The sequence below is a fragment of the Pempheris klunzingeri genome, chromosome 2 (genome assembly GCF_042242105.1).
Source record: "Pempheris klunzingeri isolate RE-2024b chromosome 2, fPemKlu1.hap1, whole genome shotgun sequence".
In the NCBI taxonomy this organism is placed as follows: Eukaryota; Metazoa; Chordata; class Actinopteri; order Acropomatiformes; family Pempheridae; genus Pempheris; species Pempheris klunzingeri.
This window is the reverse complement of record NC_092013.1, coordinates 21,314,797-21,334,216: the sequence shown is the minus strand read 5'-3', so window position 1 is coordinate 21,334,216 and position 19,420 is coordinate 21,314,797. Positions and strand designations below refer to the sequence as shown.

Below are 19,420 nucleotides of genomic sequence, written 5' to 3'. Positions count from 1 at the left end.
ATGTTGACTTGCTACACAGCGTTAAGCCTCTGTGCTCAGCAGGGAAACAAGGGCACACATGCCTGCGGAGTCTCGTGTCCGTTTTCTGATGAATGATCCGCTGCGGGTTGCAACATCTAAGCCCCGCCCCCCCGCGGGATGACGACACCGCGGTAGGAAATAACGTCACCAAACAGAGCCGGAGTCAGTCCGGCCGCAGCAGGAGGGTCACACCGGACCAGAACCGCACCGAGGCACGGAGGCTTCCCCACTTCAAACCCGGACTAAAGGACTCGCTTCGACTCGGCTCTGTTCGCCTCAGCCCCGGATATACACACATACACGTATAAATAAGTTTCAGTTTTTTCTTTAAACTGTTTCGGTTTGTGTTGGGCGTTTTTCACCGTCACTTCAATTTCATCAGACGGAAGAAGCTCAAGAACCGACAGCTGACTGACGACAGGTTGCGCAACCGACCCGACAAATATAAGGAGACAAAGACGTCACCGGTGGGCTCCAGCTCTCCCAGTGTCCCCGCTGCTGGTCCCAGTCCTGCTGTCTGTATGTCCTCAGCTACACACACAGACCGACAGACACCACCAGCGCCACACTGACTCCACTGGGTTTCTACTGGATCTACTGGTTTCCTGTTGACCCGCAGTCCGGATCAGTCTGTCCGTCTGTCTGTCTGTAGCCCGAGAGAAGAGAACAAGGTAAGAAACTGACCCGAGTAAAGGTCGTTCACTCAGAATTTTACTGGAGTACAAAAACTAAAGTACAATCGGCAAAATGCACTTAAAGTACCGATAAAAGTCTGTGTGTGTGTTTTATCACTTTATGCTGGAGAACTTCTCCGGATGCGTTCAAGTGCAAACTGCACCCTTTTGTTGTGGAGCTCATTTTAATACTTTGTACAGTAATTATTATCTAAAGCTGTGTGATAAATGTAGTAAAAAGTACAATCTTTATCTCTGCAATGTATAACGTAGCAGAAAATGTAAACAAAATACATTTACGCCTCAAAATAGCACTTAGTAATAGTACATGAGTAAAGGCACTGAGCCTGAGTCCAGCAGCTTTTCAGTTCAAGTTTTTAACTATCAAAGTTGGTACTTTATCTGGGAAATAATAGTTTGGCGAAATGATCCCAAGCTGCTAGGTTTTTCCAGTACTTTCAGCCATACACATGGTCTTCATCAGCAGGTGAGTGTGTCCAGTTGTCATGGAGATGGGTCTGCTAGCGTGTAAGCTGTCACAGTTTGAGCTTTTAGGACTTTTTTGTCACATTTCCGCTCACTGTGTGATGCAGCTGAATGTTCTGGCCCATGAGTTGGGATGGTTTTGTCTACTGCTGCCATTTTCCAAACTTTTAAGTCAGCCAGGACAACTGTCTCTATGACAACTGAGCAAACTCCATCCACTGATGAAGACGGTGGGATGCTGGGAAGGAAGGCTTGAGGCTTGACCTTATTAAACGTCTAATGTAGCTTCACTGCAGCGGGAGTGTGCGCTGTGAGCACTGTAATGACAGATATTCAGATTAAAGGATGAGGAGCTAAATAAGCAACGAAAATGTGATCAGGGCATCTCTACTTCTGACTGCGCTCATGTTAACATGTTCATATCAGCACAGAGACGCTGTTGGTCAAATCAGTAATCCATGTTAACATGGCACCAAAGAAGACAAACGACAGCAGGGAAAAAGGTCAACTTCTTCTACTACTCTACTAATACTGCTAGAAACACTGATGCTAACTCAGCCTTAGTATTATTAACACTACCACTGACTGCAAAAGAACTTCATAATACTACTGATCTAAGTTCTACTCATGCTGCATACTGCAAAAATGCTACCGATACTGCCAATAACTTACAATGTAGAAGAAGCAAATATTTTGAAATATTGTATGAACAGTGAGTTTTAGAGCTGAAACAGTCAATTTATCAATAAAACATAAATCAGCAGCAATTTTGAGCATCAGTTTGTCATTTAATTCATTCCTTTGAGAGTATTTGCTGGTTTTCTTTGTCTTCTATGATAGTAAACTGAATTTCTTTGGGATGCGGACAGAATGCGACGTTTGAAGAAGTCACGTTGGAAAATTTACAGTTTTCTAACGTAAACATCCACAAAACAAATAAGTAATTGTTAGTTGTAGCACTTGTACCTTTTTAAGGTGAGTTTGTAACGATGACAGAGAGCAGATTTGAAAAAGACCAGAGTGACACTTTTCAGCAAGGCCTCCGTCTTGTTGAGTAGAATCTAGTCAAGTTTTTTAGTCATGTTGTTAGCAGTCTGAACTCCGATTGTGAAACTGCAGCTGAAAATAAAGTGATGGAGAAACCCAGAGCTGACGATGAGACACCAAACAGCACAGATTCACTCGGTGTGTGTGTGTGTGTGTGTGTGTGCCAGGGGATGACGTTGCCGTGGTGACACTGTGACTCAGAGTGCTTCACCAGGGTGAAAGCAGCGTTGGCCAACAGCAGGTTTCCACACAGCGTCAACACGGCAACCACAGGTTCAGCAAAACTATATAGAAAGAAAAAACGCACATGCACTCACAATTTGTTTGTGTGTGAGTGTGAGTGTGTGTGTGAGTGTGTGGTAGGTGTTGACTATATTTAAAGCCTGTTTAAACTATAAACTGTTGTGCTCTGATGCAACGATCTGAAAGCTGAAGCGTCTGTCAGCTTACAGGAAGTTGCATCATGAAGCCTATAGACATGTTAACAGTGTAACATGTGAGCAGCAGAGACACTCAACACAGTGACGTGTGATACTAATACATCTCTTATTACTGTATGTGAAAGTAAAACTGAAGAGGGCCCAGTGGAGGGAGGTTCAGCTGTTATGTCACCAGCAGAGGGCGCTGCCGTGCAGACATGAAACCTAACTCACCTAACAGAGTTTCAACTATAACCATTCTTTAAATAAAACAACTTCTTAAAGAACTGATCACAGTAAACAATCTGCATACAATGCATGAACCTAGGATGCCTTTGATGCTTGAAATGCAGTAAAAGATATTTCTGAAATACATGCAGCCAATCTCAACTTTATATTATGGTTAAAAAGCTCTAAAAACAGGCTGTACAGTATCTGCTCAGCACCAAACAGCAGACACAGAAACTAGCAGGTGAACACAGTGAAGCATCACCATCATTTTCATTTGTCCACCAGTTTGTTTTATGACTAGATACCTGCAAAACTCTTCTCACGTTCTCATAAATTAACGTGTTTTTTTTATGCATTTAGCACAAGGGTTGGGCTATACTTGATAAGAACTAGCTTGTACGATGTGTTGTCTGAACTAACTGTTTCAAACAGCCACACTCAAAGGCTAGGTGAAAGGAGAGCGGTGAGACACCACTACTGATGGGATGCTAATGAAGTTAAAATGTTGTTACTAAGTTCTAGTCAAGCTTTCCACTCATTTTTATGCGGCAGCAGCTTTGATCCAGTCTGAGTTAATGTCCTGTTTAAACACCTGCAGCTTCTTCACAGTAACAACAAAGCTCTAAGTACTAATTAACCTGATCATGTCACTTCTTTCCTCCAATCACAGATGAGCATGGGCGTGACTACCGTCAAGTCCCAGCTGTGTCTGAAGAGGTTATTGGATGAGCCCCAGGACAATTTACTGAAATGTAAAGTAGCCCGTCTGAGCCCACACCCTCCCGCCACCGGCCTATCACCCTGCCTCAGGCCCACAAGCCCCGCCCCCAAGTCCAACCAGAGCGAGTCCCCATCCAGAGTGGGACCCTACTTCCTGTTTGAGCGCTGCGAGGGGGAGGAGACTTACAGGGCCGCGCATGCATATACAAAGGAGCAATACACCTGCCAGGTACAACTTCCAATATGACTGAAATATTATTTAAAGAAATGGTGAGAATACTGCTGATACTGTTAGTAATAGTTCTAATCCTGCTGAAAATACTCAGCAGCAATACTTTAAAAATACATCCACACAAAATTTTTTTTAAAATTGTAGTAACTATTGCTGTGTTACTTTAACCATCCCTCCTGATTGCTATGATTACAGGTACTTCCTCTGCGTGGTTACCAGGAACGATTAGCTGCCTACCCCCGGTTGGGTCACCATGACAATATCTGTGGCCTGCTGGACGTGGTAATTGGCCAGGACAGCGTGTACGTCTTCCTGCCCCCTCACCACGGTGACATGCACGCGTACGTGCGAAGCAGGAAGCGTCTGAGTGAGGAGGAGGCGGGGCATCTGTTTTCTCAGATGCTGAACGCCGTGGCACACTGTCATCGCCGTGGAGTCATTCTGAGAGACCTGAAGCTCCGCAGGTTCGTCTTCATCGACAAATACAGGTGAGCCTGACTAGTACTCTGGTAAAACTACTAATACTGCATACTACACACAGGTGAGACGGGCAGGTAGTACTGATATACACAGCTGACTAATTCTACTATTACACATGACACTAAAAAGCTACTACTAATATTGCTACAAATACTGATGCTAATTCAACCCCAATATTACTTGATCTACAAAATTAACTTCTTAATACTGCTGATACTGCTAATACTACTGAAAATATTAATGACTGATATGATTTCTACTGAGTAACTTACTCCAAATACTGCAACAATAATATAATACTAAAACTGTACTACCAGTACTTCTTACACCTGTAGTGCTAGCATTGAAAAGCTGCCTACGTCCACTTAACAGGAACAAATCTGACCTCTAATACCTCTGACACCACTGTTAACTGAACCACTAACACTGATTCTACTGTAATGATGCATCAACTACATTAAAAGTCTGATCTGTGTGGTTCTCTTTCTACAGGACACGTCTCGCCCTGCTTGGCCTCAACGACTGCGTCCTCCTGCACGGTAGCCAAAATGACGACTCTCTGACAGACAGACACGGCTGCCCCGCCTACGTCAGCCCTGAGCTGCTGACCAATGGGAACAGATCTTACTCAGGCCGTGCCGCAGACATCTGGAGCCTGGGCGTGTCTCTGTACACCATGCTGATTGGACGATACCCGTTTCAGGACACGCAGCCTGCCGCGCTGTTCGCCAAGATCCGTCGTGGGGCCTTCAACCTGCCTGATTGGCTGTCGCCACAAGCCAAGTGTCTGATTGGCTGCATGTTGAGGAAGTCGCCCGCAGAGAGGCTGGAGGCGTCGGAGCTGCTGATGCACCCGTGGCTGACCAATCCCTGCACGCCACGTCACAACATGCACAAGACACATCACAGCTCACACAAAACACTACAGAATAAACCAGAGGAGGACGACCAGGTGGTGCCAACATGGACAGAAAAACACTAACACTTGTACTTCTATACTTGTGAGGACGTGCAGTGACATTAATTAACTTTAACCCTGATTCTGATTCTAACTTTAAACCTAAAACCAAATCTGAACCCACAAACAGCTGTTGCTGAAATGGGGATCAGAAAAAATGCCCTCACTCCCTGTCAGAAAACTGATTCCTCACAAAGATAGACATACAGGAGAGCACAAACACACACACACACACATAGTCTGATCCTGGATTACTTGACCCGACCCTCAGGTGCCTTCCTCTCGCTGTAGCTACATCAGTATCTGACACAAACCAGAACAAATGGTGTGTTCAGGTGCTATTTGTCAGCTCGTAAAGTGGTGAATTTCTCAGTTGCCAGAGATGCATATCAGGCTAAAACTCATTATTGACATCCTGCAGGAAAGATGTCACACCACCTGAACACACCATTGGTTTTAAAAAGTGGACCTTGAAGGAGGCAGAAAAAAAAAAAAAAAAAAAAGGGACACAGCTTCTTTCTCAGTGTTTATGCTTCCTGGTTGCACCCTAAGACTATCAGAAAAAGATTGGTTAGTGTTGTCAGTTTTGGAAAATCACCAGCAACAGAAATCTTTCTGAAAAACAGAAAAAATGAGGGAAATGACACGAATGCAGCATTAAGTGGCCAACGATGCCAACATAGAAATACAGTTTTGCTCTGACTTAAGTGTCTCAGCAGCCGAGTCACCACGATCTCTAAAAGTATTTCAGTCCTGTTATCTCAACATCAAAATTTCATTGACATCATTTTGTGATCCTCATAAAACAGTTATTCTGAAATAACAAACACCATACTCATGTTTTTTTGTGGCATGACACCTCATCCTCAGTAGATAATAAACATGTTCATCACTGCTCAGCACAGCAGGTTTGGTCATTAGGAAACTATCTGTGATGTGTCAGTCCAACAGTGTAATTAAAGCTCAGGATAAAGGAACTGAAATAAGCATCATGTGTTGAATTAGAACGAGGACATAATGAAGCTGTGATCTTGAGATAACAGGCCTGGAATTATTTCTTACACTCTTACAGTCTTTCCTCTGACTGAGGCTGTCCGATGACGACCCAGCAGACCTGCAGCCAATTGTATGCCTTCCTCTGAATATGTACAACAGACCTCAGCTACAGCTGGAGAGTAAATAAAGATGTTTCACAAACTGTTCTGGTCCCACTCTGGTTTTTGTTTGGTTCTAATTAAGGAAACATTTTATCACTGGTATTAATTCCTACAGTGTTCTGAATCTTCATCCCCAACAGTACATCTGGCCGACAGTTATTTGCCTTGTTGAGAGTAAAACGTTTTGTTTTCTGTACTGCAGAGTGTCAAACAATGGATATATATATAGTGTCAGAGCTGAGCTCACAGCAGAGAGTGAAATCATCTCAAGCGCCATTACATTTTACCCAAGACGACGACGAAACACTTGTCACACATGCCAAAAACCCTCCAGAGAGGAGAAGCTACAGGCAGTTTAATTTCAGGTAATGTAGTGTCTCAACAAGCTGTGCCCACAGTTCCATACAGTAACTTTAAAAACTATTTGCCATCGTCTGTGGTGTTATGTGTCAGATTATTTCTCAGCTGGGACCAGTAACTTCCTCAAGTGTCTTCTGGTTGCCAGGAAACTGCTCAGAGTCAACAGAGACTGAATTGTGAATTAGGGGGCTGATAGGCAGGTGTCAGAGCTCTGAACTGTTCCCGGTCAGTCAGCTAAACTAAACTTCAAATTTAACAAGGCAGATATCAGAGTGGTACTAATCTTTTCTAACTGCAAAAAAGCAAATAATACCTCATCTAAGGCTGAACAATTCCTTCAGAGTCTGGAGACTCTTCACATTTACATTTTTTCGTTTCCTTGCAAAGCAGTAAGCGAAATTAGTATCAGAGTAAATATAAAACTTAAAAATGGAAAAAATTACTAGGTGGATTTTTTTAATAAGCCAACAGTATAAAGCAGTAGTTAGTTAAGAAGTAGTGGGCATACTGATAGGTAACAGTAACAGCAGCCAAACTGACAGGAATTAAGAAATAATGTCCAGACCATGAACTCCTGACAGCAACAGTATTTCTCACCTTTATGTTTTATTGTTAAATCCCATCAGACAGTAGAAGAAATCCTGTGAATCTGCCCGTCACTTCAGTCAGACTTCAATCCTTCATTTACCCAACATCCACTTCATCACAGATAAGTTTGACAGAAAAAAAATCCCGGTTCTGTCAAAATGAAACGCCCAATCAACAGTCAGTTAACTGTGCCTCAGGTCTGCTCATTGCTGGAGTCAGTAGCAGCGGCCAATCAGGAGCCAGTATCGGTGTCCATGTCATCAGTGTCGTCGCCCTCGGAACGGCAAATCTCTTCCAACGCAAGCTCTGACGGACAGGAAACGGGAAGTGGAAAACATGAGTCTGCCTACTTCTGACTTCTAAATGATGTCACTATATATGGCCAAAAGTATGCGGACACCAGGACATTGATGTGCCTGTGTGCATAAATCTTAATGCTATGAACATTTTTTAACAATATTGCGACACGTTACACCAAGTTAATACAACAGCAACACGCATGGCTGGAAGTGAAAATAATGCTGCTGGTGACAAAGAAGTTGGTTCCGAAAAGCAACGACTTTGGTATGAGGTGTGACGTGGGAAAGCACTGATACTGACCTGATGAAGTGCATCAGCCAGGAAGTGACCGCTAACACGTTAAATGCAAAACAGTGTAGACAGATGTGATGTATTGGCCTGAGCATAAGACACTATTTTTCTTTTCCAGAAATAAGGTTTAGAAAAAGTGAGGACTGTAATAGAGACACTTGAGGACTCTAAATATTTGCATTTTTCAAACGGCAGATATTCTGTTTAAAGGAGAAAGCTCCTGCAGAGAGTGGTGCTCTGTAGCCTCGGTGTTGCTAGGCTAGCTTCCATTTACAGTGTGTTTACGGTGTTGCTTGTTCAACATGTTTGGAGGAAAATGTGCGTGTGTGCGTACCCTCACTCTCGCTCAGCCCGGGGATCTTCCTCAGCGTGTCTCGTACAGCAGGGATCACCTGGTCATACATGTGCAGCAGCGGCCTGCAGCTCTCTGAGAAGCTGTTGTGGTGCAGCAGCAGCCAGTGCAGCAGCAGCAGACACTCTCTGAGCAGAGACGCCCCTGGGCCACGCCACCATGGCAACGAGGGGGCGGAGCAGTGCTGTGGGGGTGGGGCTAGGCCTGAGGAGAGAAAAACAGAAAAAGCGGGTGGTAGTTGATGATTTTATGATGAGGACAGATTGCTGGGAAGTTTTCAGTCTGAATGTGGCAGACCTGTTGAGGCCGTCGGCTCCTGAGAACCACGAAGATCCAACCACTGTCGGTGGAAAACAATCACCACTGTCTGAACCAACTGAGAGAAGAGAGAGAGAGAGGCTTGTGTAGAAAGGTGCAACACAAAGTTTAGTGCCATTCTATAAAGAGACAGAGCAGAGGGTGAGAGGTTGTACCTCAGTGTGACATTGACAGGTGCTGTGCTGACTGCTGGTCCAGCTCTCTACTCTCTGAGTCATCAGTCTGCTCAGCAAACAAACCACCTGAGACACGAAAAAACAACAATGGCTACTGGAATCGCCTGTACCATGATGCTGTAAATGGACAGAGTCAGTGCAATGTAGACCGTCTCAAAACGTGTGCCAATATCTCAGTTTGAGCATTTTGAAAAGAAATTTTGATATTGAGACTTCAAAGACACATGTTGTTGTTAGAGAGAGAGAGATTAGCAGAGGGAGGAAGCCTGGAGGACGTGATGGATGTGTTACATAGATTGCATATAAAGATGGACGACATGACAGATCCCCCAAAGTACCAAAGTACACATCACATTAGTTGTTCCAGAAGATGGCTTCTATCATTTCACGTGTGTTCATTTTGATCAGTTTGGTTTTAATCAGATATTTGATGTTATAAAAACAGGTTGAAACATCATGATTGATAGCAAACTCCAACCCGTGGTTGGGTTGTAGGGTGAATACAGAGCCAGAGTCTGTGCAGTAGTGATCGCAGCTCCAGCCCCGATCACAGCTACGCAGACTCTGACTCCAAAACCAGTGCAAGATTGCAGTGGGTGCATCTGGAATATTTTGTTTTTGTTTTGGTACAGTGGAGGGAAGCAGAGACGCATGGTGCATCTTTATAAACAGTCTTGGATGTGTAGAGATTCAGAGCAGGTGGAAACACTCCGACTGCATATAACAATTTGCTTGAGACATAATAAGACATTAACTTTGCTGTTATTCATCTACATCTCCTGGAGGATGTTGGATTGAGTATATCTCAGCAGTGTATGTGTGTATGTGTGTTACCTGCAGGTCCAGCAGAATCCAGTCTCTGTGTGTTGCCTGGTTGTCTGGTCTGGTTCTGATGAACTGGAACAACTTCAGGAAAACACACGGGTCTAAAGAGAGCAACGACAAACATCAAACATCTGCTGATGTTCAGGTACAGTTGCAAAATTTAAAAAATACAACAACCATCACTGGGTGGTTACTCGCTGTATAAATGACATTAAATTACAGATGAGTTCAGGTCAGTGCAGTAACAGAGCTGTTGCAGCCTCACCGTGCTGAGAGCAGAGCTGCTGAGCCAGCGTCTGGTGGTCTGACAAGAACGTGAGGACAGACACACACTCTGAAAGTGTCCGCAACCTGCTGTCTGCTGACAAACACACACACACCACCTGCAACACACACTGCAACCTGAGAGAGAAGAGAGAGAGAGAGAGAGAGAGAGAGAAATGTGACCAGTGTAAACTAATAAATTACTGGTCATCATTTTAGTGATTACAGCAGTAAAAACTAAACAGAAGTTGTGCTTTCTCTGAATCTCTTTTTGTTTCTGGACTGTTGGTCAGACTGAAGAATCTATTTGTCATTAGTTTGGACAAATACATTTTTTGAGGCTGATACTGATGATGATGCAAGAGTCTAAAAGTAAATAAATAAACTAAAAAAACAACACATTGGTTGACATTCAGGTTGGTCATACTGCATTAGCTAGTAGCAGTTTCTCTTTGCTCTGTAACCATGGAAACAAAAAACAATCACTTAACAATAACTAATATTGAAGAACAAGTCCGACTGTCCACGCAGATCATTAGCAGATCAGCAGCAGTGGTCCTCCCAGAACGGAGACAATAGACACATTGAAACATGAAAAAATTCTTTCAGCTGCGTTCATGTGCCTACAGTACAAGCAAAACACAAGCCGTTACTGCCTGTGCAGACAGGTGGACTGATTGAGAAATAAATCTGTTCCGTGAGACAATCGACTGGAAAAACACCTCCAGTGAAGACAAGCAGTCGAACTGATGATTATGTCAATGTGAAGTCATACAAAGCATCTTTTTATTTATTTCACATTACTTTTTAGTTATTTAGATACGTTTTCACTGGGAGGAGTTGATCTATTTCAGCATCGTGTGAATGAGCTCTCAGTTAAAAACTGACTGAGGTGTGATTCTCAGTAATAGTTGTACATTTTCTGACACAAACTGCACTAAAAGGGTTCAAAGGATTGATCCCTGAGCAGAGGGTACTGTTGTTACATTTCTTTAAATAAATCAGCAGTTTGTCTCCTGAAGCTGATCTTCCAGGTGTTCACCTCCTGCAGCCGTCTTTATATTCCAGTTACTCCTATTCTCTCTTACATCACCACAGTGACAGTAAGTCAATGCAGGTTGTTTACAGATATTATAGAAGATCTGAAAGTCCAAGTGGAAAAACCATAAAACCCACAAACACTCCCTGCTCAGCCGCTCCTCTACCTCCAGCAACATTGCTCCCAGGTGAGTGTTGCATCATGTGTGTGTGTGTGTGGACATGTATTATTCATGTTGTGGGGATGTAACCTTTTTTACACCATCACAATGTGGGCACTTGCCAAGTCCCCATAACTTAAATCATTACATTTTAGGATGAAGACTTGGTGTGAGGTTAGCATATGGTTAGGTTAAGAAAGAAGTGGCTGGTAAGTGTTTAAGTTAGGCAAGCAGGTTTGAAGATACACAATATTTAATTGATCAGATATAAATTAAAGGTCAAACAAATATTCACACTCAAATATATTTTTTAAAGAATGACGCTTAATTAGAAAATGGGTGTTTTATGTTCAAACTGATGGTACTGCTGGAACTTAAACTTGAGGCTGAAATTGTCAACTGGAGTTTTAAATGTTTTGTATTTGTGTGCCGACTTTTGGTCATGGAGGAAAAAAACATTGTCTTTTTTGTGGCTCTTCAGTCAAAGTCCAATTTTCCAAATGGTTTCTTTGGCTCTTGGTGTTAACCAGAGGCAGTGCTTATGTTAGATCAACACAAGTTAAATTCATGTTCATCCATTTAATCGCATGCTTTTATATTGCTGTTAAACAAATGTACTCCAATTTGCAAAACTCTGTTATAAATTATCAGATCACTTAACTTTAGATCATATTTCCATTCAGATCTGGTCACCATACTATTATAAAGAGAAACTATGAGACCTACTGTGACCTTTGACATTCTAGCTCAATGCATATAAAATAAGACACAGCCTCTGTGTGTGTGTGTGTGTGTGTGTGTGTGTGTGTGTGTGTGTGTACCTGTCACTGTGTGCATGAGGCGCCCTCTGAATTAGGACACACAGGGTCTTCATGGCATTCAGGACAAGTTCCTCCCTCTGTGAGCCGCTGCCTTGCTCCGCTTCACAAAGCCGCAACACTGACTGCAGCAAAGCATTCTGGGAGAACAGACCCATGCCTGCAGCAGAGCACTCATCCTACAAAGGAGGGTTAAGATCAGGAAGGGGGCTAATTTTAAGTCCAACATGTAGATTCATATCACAAAGTTGATGTGAGATGAGATAAGATGGAAAGCTAAATACAGTACAATAAAGTTAAAAGTGATGCTTCTGTGTGTACCTTCTTGTCTGTAACTCTTGTCAGACTCCCCTTGGACAACACGGCCTCCACCACCTGGGAGCATCACAGAGGTCAAAGGTCAGAAAACACAGCTCTGTAAACATGTACATAAAACACGGACGCTTACATTCATATAAACCTTCACTGAACGAAAAGTAATTTTTGTATTAAAAACTATATCAGACACAAACTATTATTGAAAGCAGAGTAACCATGTCTGAAGATCTTCCTTAGGTGTGTTGGAGAACCCCCCCCCCCCACCTGTCACAAGTGGGAGTGTAGTCAAACGTAAATAAGAATATAATTGGGCCTATATACTTGTATTGTTTTTTAGCCTGTTACACTGCTGTCAAGTGTCAACCACGATAACAAGGAGAAAGACACCTAAACTGGGTCGGCAAAGTCTCAATCAAAAACGAAAAAGAAGCAAGAGATGCAGTGGCCGTGGAGTGTTGTAAATAATGGAGCAAACTTGATATCTGGCATCCTTCTGGCATTTGATCGTCTGCATATATCAGGGTGATGTACCGTCTGGTTTGGAAGTTCTAGCTCTGTTGTGTCTGTGGTGTTACTGCAGTGTCATCACCTCGTCACTGTGGGCCAGCACCAGGTAGAGGAGCCTCAGAGCAGCCAAACCAGTGTCCTCCACACTGAGACCAGTCAAACCAGTCTCTTCCAGCCTCCCTATCCCGGCAGCAGCACTGCATGCTGGGAGCGAGCCGGCGGTGGTGCAGTTTGAATCGCCAGCAGAGGTGGAGCGGAGCGAGTCCAGAGCCTGACAGAGTCGAGACAGATGAAGCTCCAACAGAGGGAGGAGGAGGACAGCTCCGGGACACGACCTGCACACACACACACACACACAAAAATTGAGACTTTATTTTTAAATTTGTGCTTGGATGAATGTTAGTTGACCGAATCACACTGCATCTCTCTATCATTGGTTCTTAAAGTTTTAAAAAAATGTACAGTGTAAAAATGCAAATGAATCAATCTTGAAGCATCCTTGGCTTGTCCTTAAGGGAGCCACTGGAAAGTTGTACTTCTGTGTGAAGACAGTACTCAGTGGTGCACTGGCCTTATGGGCTGAATGTGCCAGCTGATGTGTACAGCTGATGGTCTGTGGTTTTATCTACATTAACAGGTCTGCTGCTGTTACATCATTTGGCCACAAGAGGGCTCTGCTGTCCACAAAACTGTTGAGCTTTTCACTGTGCTTCACTGCTCTGGATTCCTTGGCAAGCAGCAGATAGAAAAGTTAGTAAAGTTTCAGCAGAGCAGCTCTATTATCTCAGTCAGTCAGTCAGTCAGTCTACCTTTTGTTTCCGCTGCTGGCTGCAGCTTCTGGTCGGCTCTGACTCAGCATGTTGAGTCCAGTCACAGCCAGACTCTGGACCGGACTCAGAGCAGCTCTGGGGGTTCGGCCTTCGCTGCTTCCGAGTGCAGCATCAGAATGGAGCAGAAGACCTTCTGACAGACCGCTGAAATCGAAACAAACAACACAACACCAACAGTTCAGCTCCTTTGTGCTTGAGCTACAATGGGTGCTACTAGTGGCACTACAACCACCACCACCACCACTACTACTGCTGCTGCTGCTGTCGAAGCTACAACATCACTACTACGTCATTTGGATTTGGCGCCACCATGTGGTGACTGAGCTGAGGTGGCTGCCTTTAAGGTTCCTCAACTCTTTACTACTACAGGACTGTATTATACATATTCATATCCACATTGTCATGGTTACAGTGCAGGGTGTTTACCTGGATGTCCGGTGGATGTCAGTCAGACTCATAGACAGCAGATGAGAGAGGCCGATGCTGCTGGGAGACAAAGGCTGCTGCAGCAACAACCCCAGGAGGACGCCACCTGTGGGACAACACAGAACAACAAAAACAATGGAATGCCCCTTTATCATCAGACGTAATTGTGTTTCTTCCTGTGAGATGTTTGGATGGTTTAATATCTATCTGAGCTGTTCGGTAGTATATCTAACACGCCGGTGTTTCTGCAGATGAAGAAGAGGAGAAGTTTTAATTCTCCAGATTTTCTGTCTGTAATCTGATAATCTGATCCAGTATCAGTTGGTCCCACCAGCACGATTTGATTGCAACTTTTTTTTTGGTACAGCATGGTATTAATCAATAAACATGCATACTGATGAATAATTTCTACGATTGATATCACGTCTGACAGTGACTTGATATTTGGATCACAAACGCTGACGCATCAATAAACATAATCCAATAATATATATTATTTTGAAGTACTTAACGTGTATTTTGATGCTAATGCTTGTAAAGTAACATTTTCAATGCAGAACTCTTACTTGTGACAGAGTATCTTCATAGTGTAGTGTTACTACTCTCACCTAAGTAAAACCACTAGCCATTGTGGTTGAAAGTGGTGTTTTTCTTATTCCTGCCTGCTCCTTCATCATGGGGGGCATCCTCCCCACCAGCCTCCTCCTCACTCTCCTCATTTTGCTTTTTAAAATAATCATCTATAGGCCGCTTCACTTTAGGAACACGGCAAGAGCTAAATGGATTGTGTCGTTAAGTGCCACATCGCCACGTTCACGTGTATCACACGCTGTGCACCACGACACACACACACACACACACACACACACACACACACACACACACACACACACACACAAGTGCTGTGCGTAGGGCAGATCATCATGTACTCATGTGACCATGTGAAGTTATAACTCGCACACTCACAAAAGGTTTAGACTTAAGGTTAGCAGTCTGAAGCTCTGCAAAGAAACTTTAATTTAACCTGTGCTGCAGGTTATCTATTTCCATTAAACCTCTAATGAAGCAGCTGCATTGCGCACCGACAGCCTGACTGACCTCGGTGCTGCAGGGGTGCAGGTCTGACGGACAGGAAGGGGTCTGGGCAGGACACTTCCTGTCTGTCACCAGATCTGCTGCTGGACCCCGCTCTGTCCCCACCGTCCCTCCGTGTCTTCACAGGCGTCATTCTGGATGGGATGTTGGCTCCGAACGTCTCCTTGGTGATGAAACCATTTCCTGTTGGAGAGGAGGAGCTGCCGCCGCTCCCGTGGTGCACCTGGGCGAGACTACTCAGGACTTTAGGACTGAGAGGCAAAAGAGAGAACAGATTACAACAGATGAGAGATGAGGAGACAGAGGTCCGTCATTCTGACTGGTTGTGGTAAATTCATTTAAATCACACACTCGTCAGTCATACATGTTCATTCTGGCGCCACAGCTGCAACTGTTTCACTACAGAATAAAACAGCGGATATTTCCTTTAGGTTTCGTTTTACTGTATTCAGCCTCACACACATTGATTGGACTGATTGATCGAATTAGTTTACTTCAAATGTCATGTCAGTTTCAACCCCAAATATATTCAGCCACCATGTATAATGACATAAAACAGAGAAAAAAGACCGTAAAACCTTTAATTATCTGTGATGCTGATGACTGACCTGTTTCTAGGCAGTGGCGAGGCCGTCTTGTTTTTGTCTGAACTGTGCAGTTTGGTCTTCATCTCATTGATCTCTGCTTCTTTAAACTGCAGCTCTGACTGCAAAGACTGAACCTGAACATAGACAACATGTCATTATCATGCTATTCTGACGATTATGTGCACTGTGTGTGTGTGTGTGTGTGTGTGTGTGTGTGTTTTAGCTCCTCACCTTCCTGTTGAGCTCCTTCTCCCTTTCGCTGTGCTCTCTCTGTTTCTGAGTCTCCAGCAGGACCTGGTTTTGTCTCTGGGACTCCTTCTCCTGGCGAACTACTTTCAGAGAGTCCCTAAGGACCCGGATCTCCCCGCTCTTCAACATAATCTCCTCTTCCACCTCCTTCAGCTAGTAAGATACACATTCACCAGCACATATTCATCTAGGGTCTGTTCTCAGCAGGTACAAGTCGCACCTTAATTTTCAATTTCACCACACTGATAGTAAATCTCCTCTGGTTTGAAGACCCATTTTTGTTATGGTTACACTGTCCTATTAGGTGGGAGTGTCAAACCTAAACACTGTTTCGGTCCAGACAGTGAGACTGACTATCAAACTCTGTCAAGTACTAAAAGCTGACACCGAACATCTGGTCAGATATGGAAGTTTTCAAAAAATATACAAATTTGAATGTGTTGTAATGACTTTATCTCAAAATCCCTCAACAAGCAGCTATGGTTCATTTGTACTCTCTGGACAGATGTTATAAAGTCCCCTTACAGTAGAATATGAGATTAAAGTTCTGTTTATAAGTTTATAAGCGTGCAGAACAATATTAAAAAGCAATAATCATAGTGTTAGTAAAGATATATTAACAAATACAGTGAGGATTTAACACCAGTCTTATGTATATTGCACTCTTCTCTTGTTTCTTTTATAATCTATTACAATCTAACAGAATCTCTAGAATCTCGTGTGCTGAAGCCATGTTGTATGTGCTGTTCATGTGTGTATGGCTCTCTGCTGTGTCGTTACTTTTTTAAGTTAAGAAAGCAGCGAGTGAGTCTCACCTTCCTCTTTAACTCTGCATGCTGAGCCTCCAGCAGACTGTAGGAGTCTCCGTCTCTCTCGGATCCACGATGCTGCTGCCTGTTACCTGAGCGGACAGAAAAACCAAAATGTTTTTTTTATGTTCAACATAAAAACTCATCAATGACTGTAACAGCTGTTTGTCGTGGTTCAGCAGGACTTAAAACAAAATCGAGGAGAACATGTATCAATACATCTTCATACAGTATATAAGTTCCCCAGCTGACAGTATGCGTTTACCATGACAACACACAGCGACTGATTAGATTAACTGATTTAAAAACACACCAGATACACAGTTTTTCTCTGTACTCCCCTCTTTAAGAGTCTTTCTGTATTTTCTCTACATTTATGGATTCATACAACACGACAATCTACACCCACATTCAAAGTGTGGACTCAAATCTGATTGCCTCTTTCACATCTAGACTGTGCTCATGTTGTCTCTACACCCACTGGGGTGTTAGGGGAAAGTTCCTCCAACCTAGTTCAGCCATTTGTTCTTTAAGGCAACTCGTATCAAGTCATTTTTTATTCCTTATATTAGTTTTAAGGAGGTATCATTAAGAATTGTAAGTATTATAAGAATTATAACTGAATGTTGGTGTTTGTGAATTCTCCCAAATCTCCCAAAGGACAAAATATTGTTATCTGTGCCAATCAAACTTTTCTCTTACTCTAAAATTGGCTTTTTGTCACATACAGACAAACAAGCTCTGTACCAGACAAAGGGCTAAAATACTGATTTTTTTCTTCATGTGATGAAGAAGAAATTTAACAGGATCAGATGGGATACAATTCACAGTTACAGTATTTTGGACTCAGCGCCTGGACAGATAAATTTGCACGTATTTTCACACTGATTGTTTAAATCACTGTCTTGATGCCAGTGGAGGAATAAAAAAGTAATCTTCCTCTCTCATGGTTTATTTTCACTGCTGCTTTTGTCTACAACAATAACATTAAACACTAAACACTGACTGTAATACTGTGATGGATTATGTTAGTCAGTGTTCATAAAATGAAGTGAAGTCAATGGCTGCCCAGAGGGAAGAAAATCAATCTAAAAACCAATCATTCAGAGGACGATCAGCAGAAATTCATACGGATGGTTTATGTTGAGGGTAGTCAGTGGGGTGTAAATGAACCAGGGCTGGTCCTTAAAAATATGACCATATTTGGCTCGGAAAACACTGTCAGCAATGTTCAGTTCTGCTCTGAACTCACCAAGAGGCTCTCTGCTTGGGATCCCTGCATCCCTTTTGTTGCTGCTGCTGAACCCAAATGCGTTCTCTCGGCTCTGATTGGTTGTGGCTATGTTCACAGATTTGCTTTGTCCGGCAGACGGCCGCCAGGAGGCCCCACGGGCCACCTCCGTCGGTTTGTCCCCTGGTCTAGACCCAAACCCAGATGCAGTGGCCTGCGATGCGATGATATCAATCTCATCCAAGTCATCCTGGGTGAAGTCATCGTCATCTCCAAATGGATCATCAAAGGCCACCGCCACTTCCTGGTTGAGGCCTCGGAGGCGCTTGGTGGGGGGGCAGTTCATGCTGTCGGGGAGTGAGAGGAAAGAGATAGACAGGTTAAGACAGCTACACATAACTTTGGTCTACAGTGTTGTATGATGTTAGTAAGTTACCAGGTACGTCACAATACCCACATAAAATGATCAAGATTAAATCAGCCAAATCATAACATGATGGATTCATGGATATAATCAAAGTCAGTGAACATTTAATCTGTGTCAATATGGAAGATATGAGACGGTAAGATTTTATGTATGTATATAAATCTGCCAGTAGACACTTAAGGAAATGTTTCATTTTAGGTCAACAACTAAACATGTATTGCAATCGCCTACAAACATTTCATGGCACCATCACAGATAGTTGTATCCTCAAACGATTCAATTTTTCTTACTGGTCTCATTTAAAGAGGACTAACGTTAACATCAACTAAGCCCCGATCCTCCTTTCTGACGAGAACAAATCTCATTTTAGATGATTTTCAGACCGTCTCTTCAACACAACTGATGATATTTATCCTACACAGTGGAGCTGATTGATGGATTATCCACCATCAGGTTTCAGACTCTTCCAGTTGATTTTCATAGAAACAAACTGAAACAAGTGGTTACTGCCTGTCAGAAAGGAAAAAGATCTTAACACTACCTCTGAACTAGGTGTCCTGTGTTAGCTTGTTTCCCGGTGATGCTGCTGTCGTTCCTGTTAGCTGCTAGCTAACTAGCTGTGACTCCGGTAGGGAACAGTCCTGCTAAGCTAACACACCTCCGTAAGTCTCAATAGTGCTTAAATGTTGATTAACACTTGGTGACACAGACGTGAGAGGAGTCTGGTGATAGTGTTCCTTCAAACGGTGAAATTAGTTAAACAGCCAACCAGCAGCTAAACATCATGAAGTTAAAGTTGTCAGGGTTAAAAAGTGCATCGCTCGGCCCGCTCCGCTGCAGCTGATAATCTGACCAATCACAGCACTGCACAGGCCGTCCGACCAATCACAGGCGCCCATGCGTGACACTGGGTGCTGTACAGGTCCCCGTTTGAGACAAATTGTGCTAAACACGCGAAAGAATTCTTTAAAGGAATAGGTCGTCAGTTTTCTGAATGTTTTTGCCGTGAAATAGATGACATTGAT

The 19,420-nt window shown here is 43.3% G+C and overlaps 2 protein-coding genes across 2 annotated transcripts; one reads left to right on the top strand and one right to left on the bottom strand.

Annotated features, from left to right (window-relative positions):
- The first annotated feature begins 212 nt into the window (after positions 1-212).
- On the top strand, positions 213-6,469 carry trib3 (tribbles pseudokinase 3). The gene is made up of 4 exons (XM_070848383.1): positions 213-692; positions 3,549-3,827; positions 4,026-4,318; positions 4,803-6,469. The coding sequence occupies exons 2-4, from the start codon at positions 3,549-3,551 to the stop codon at positions 5,290-5,292; spliced, it is 1,062 nt and encodes a 353-aa protein (XP_070704484.1). The 5' UTR covers positions 213-692; the 3' UTR covers positions 5,293-6,469.
- Positions 6,470-7,350: 881 nt separating this feature from the next.
- Positions 7,351-19,138, bottom strand: atrip (ATR interacting protein). Its single transcript, XM_070847407.1, has 17 exons — positions 18,937-19,138; positions 17,990-18,315; positions 16,744-16,829; positions 15,911-16,081; positions 15,701-15,813; positions 15,096-15,343; positions 13,998-14,103; positions 13,551-13,715; positions 12,824-13,076; positions 12,238-12,291; positions 11,920-12,095; positions 9,901-10,037; positions 9,645-9,736; positions 8,790-8,876; positions 8,614-8,692; positions 8,299-8,520; positions 7,351-7,679 (listed from the first exon to the last, which is right to left on the bottom strand). The coding sequence occupies exons 2-17, from the start codon at positions 18,312-18,314 to the stop codon at positions 7,606-7,608; spliced, it is 2,388 nt and encodes a 795-aa protein (XP_070703508.1). The 5' UTR covers position 18,315; positions 18,937-19,138; the 3' UTR covers positions 7,351-7,605.
- Between the last annotated feature and the right edge of the window lie 282 nt (positions 19,139-19,420).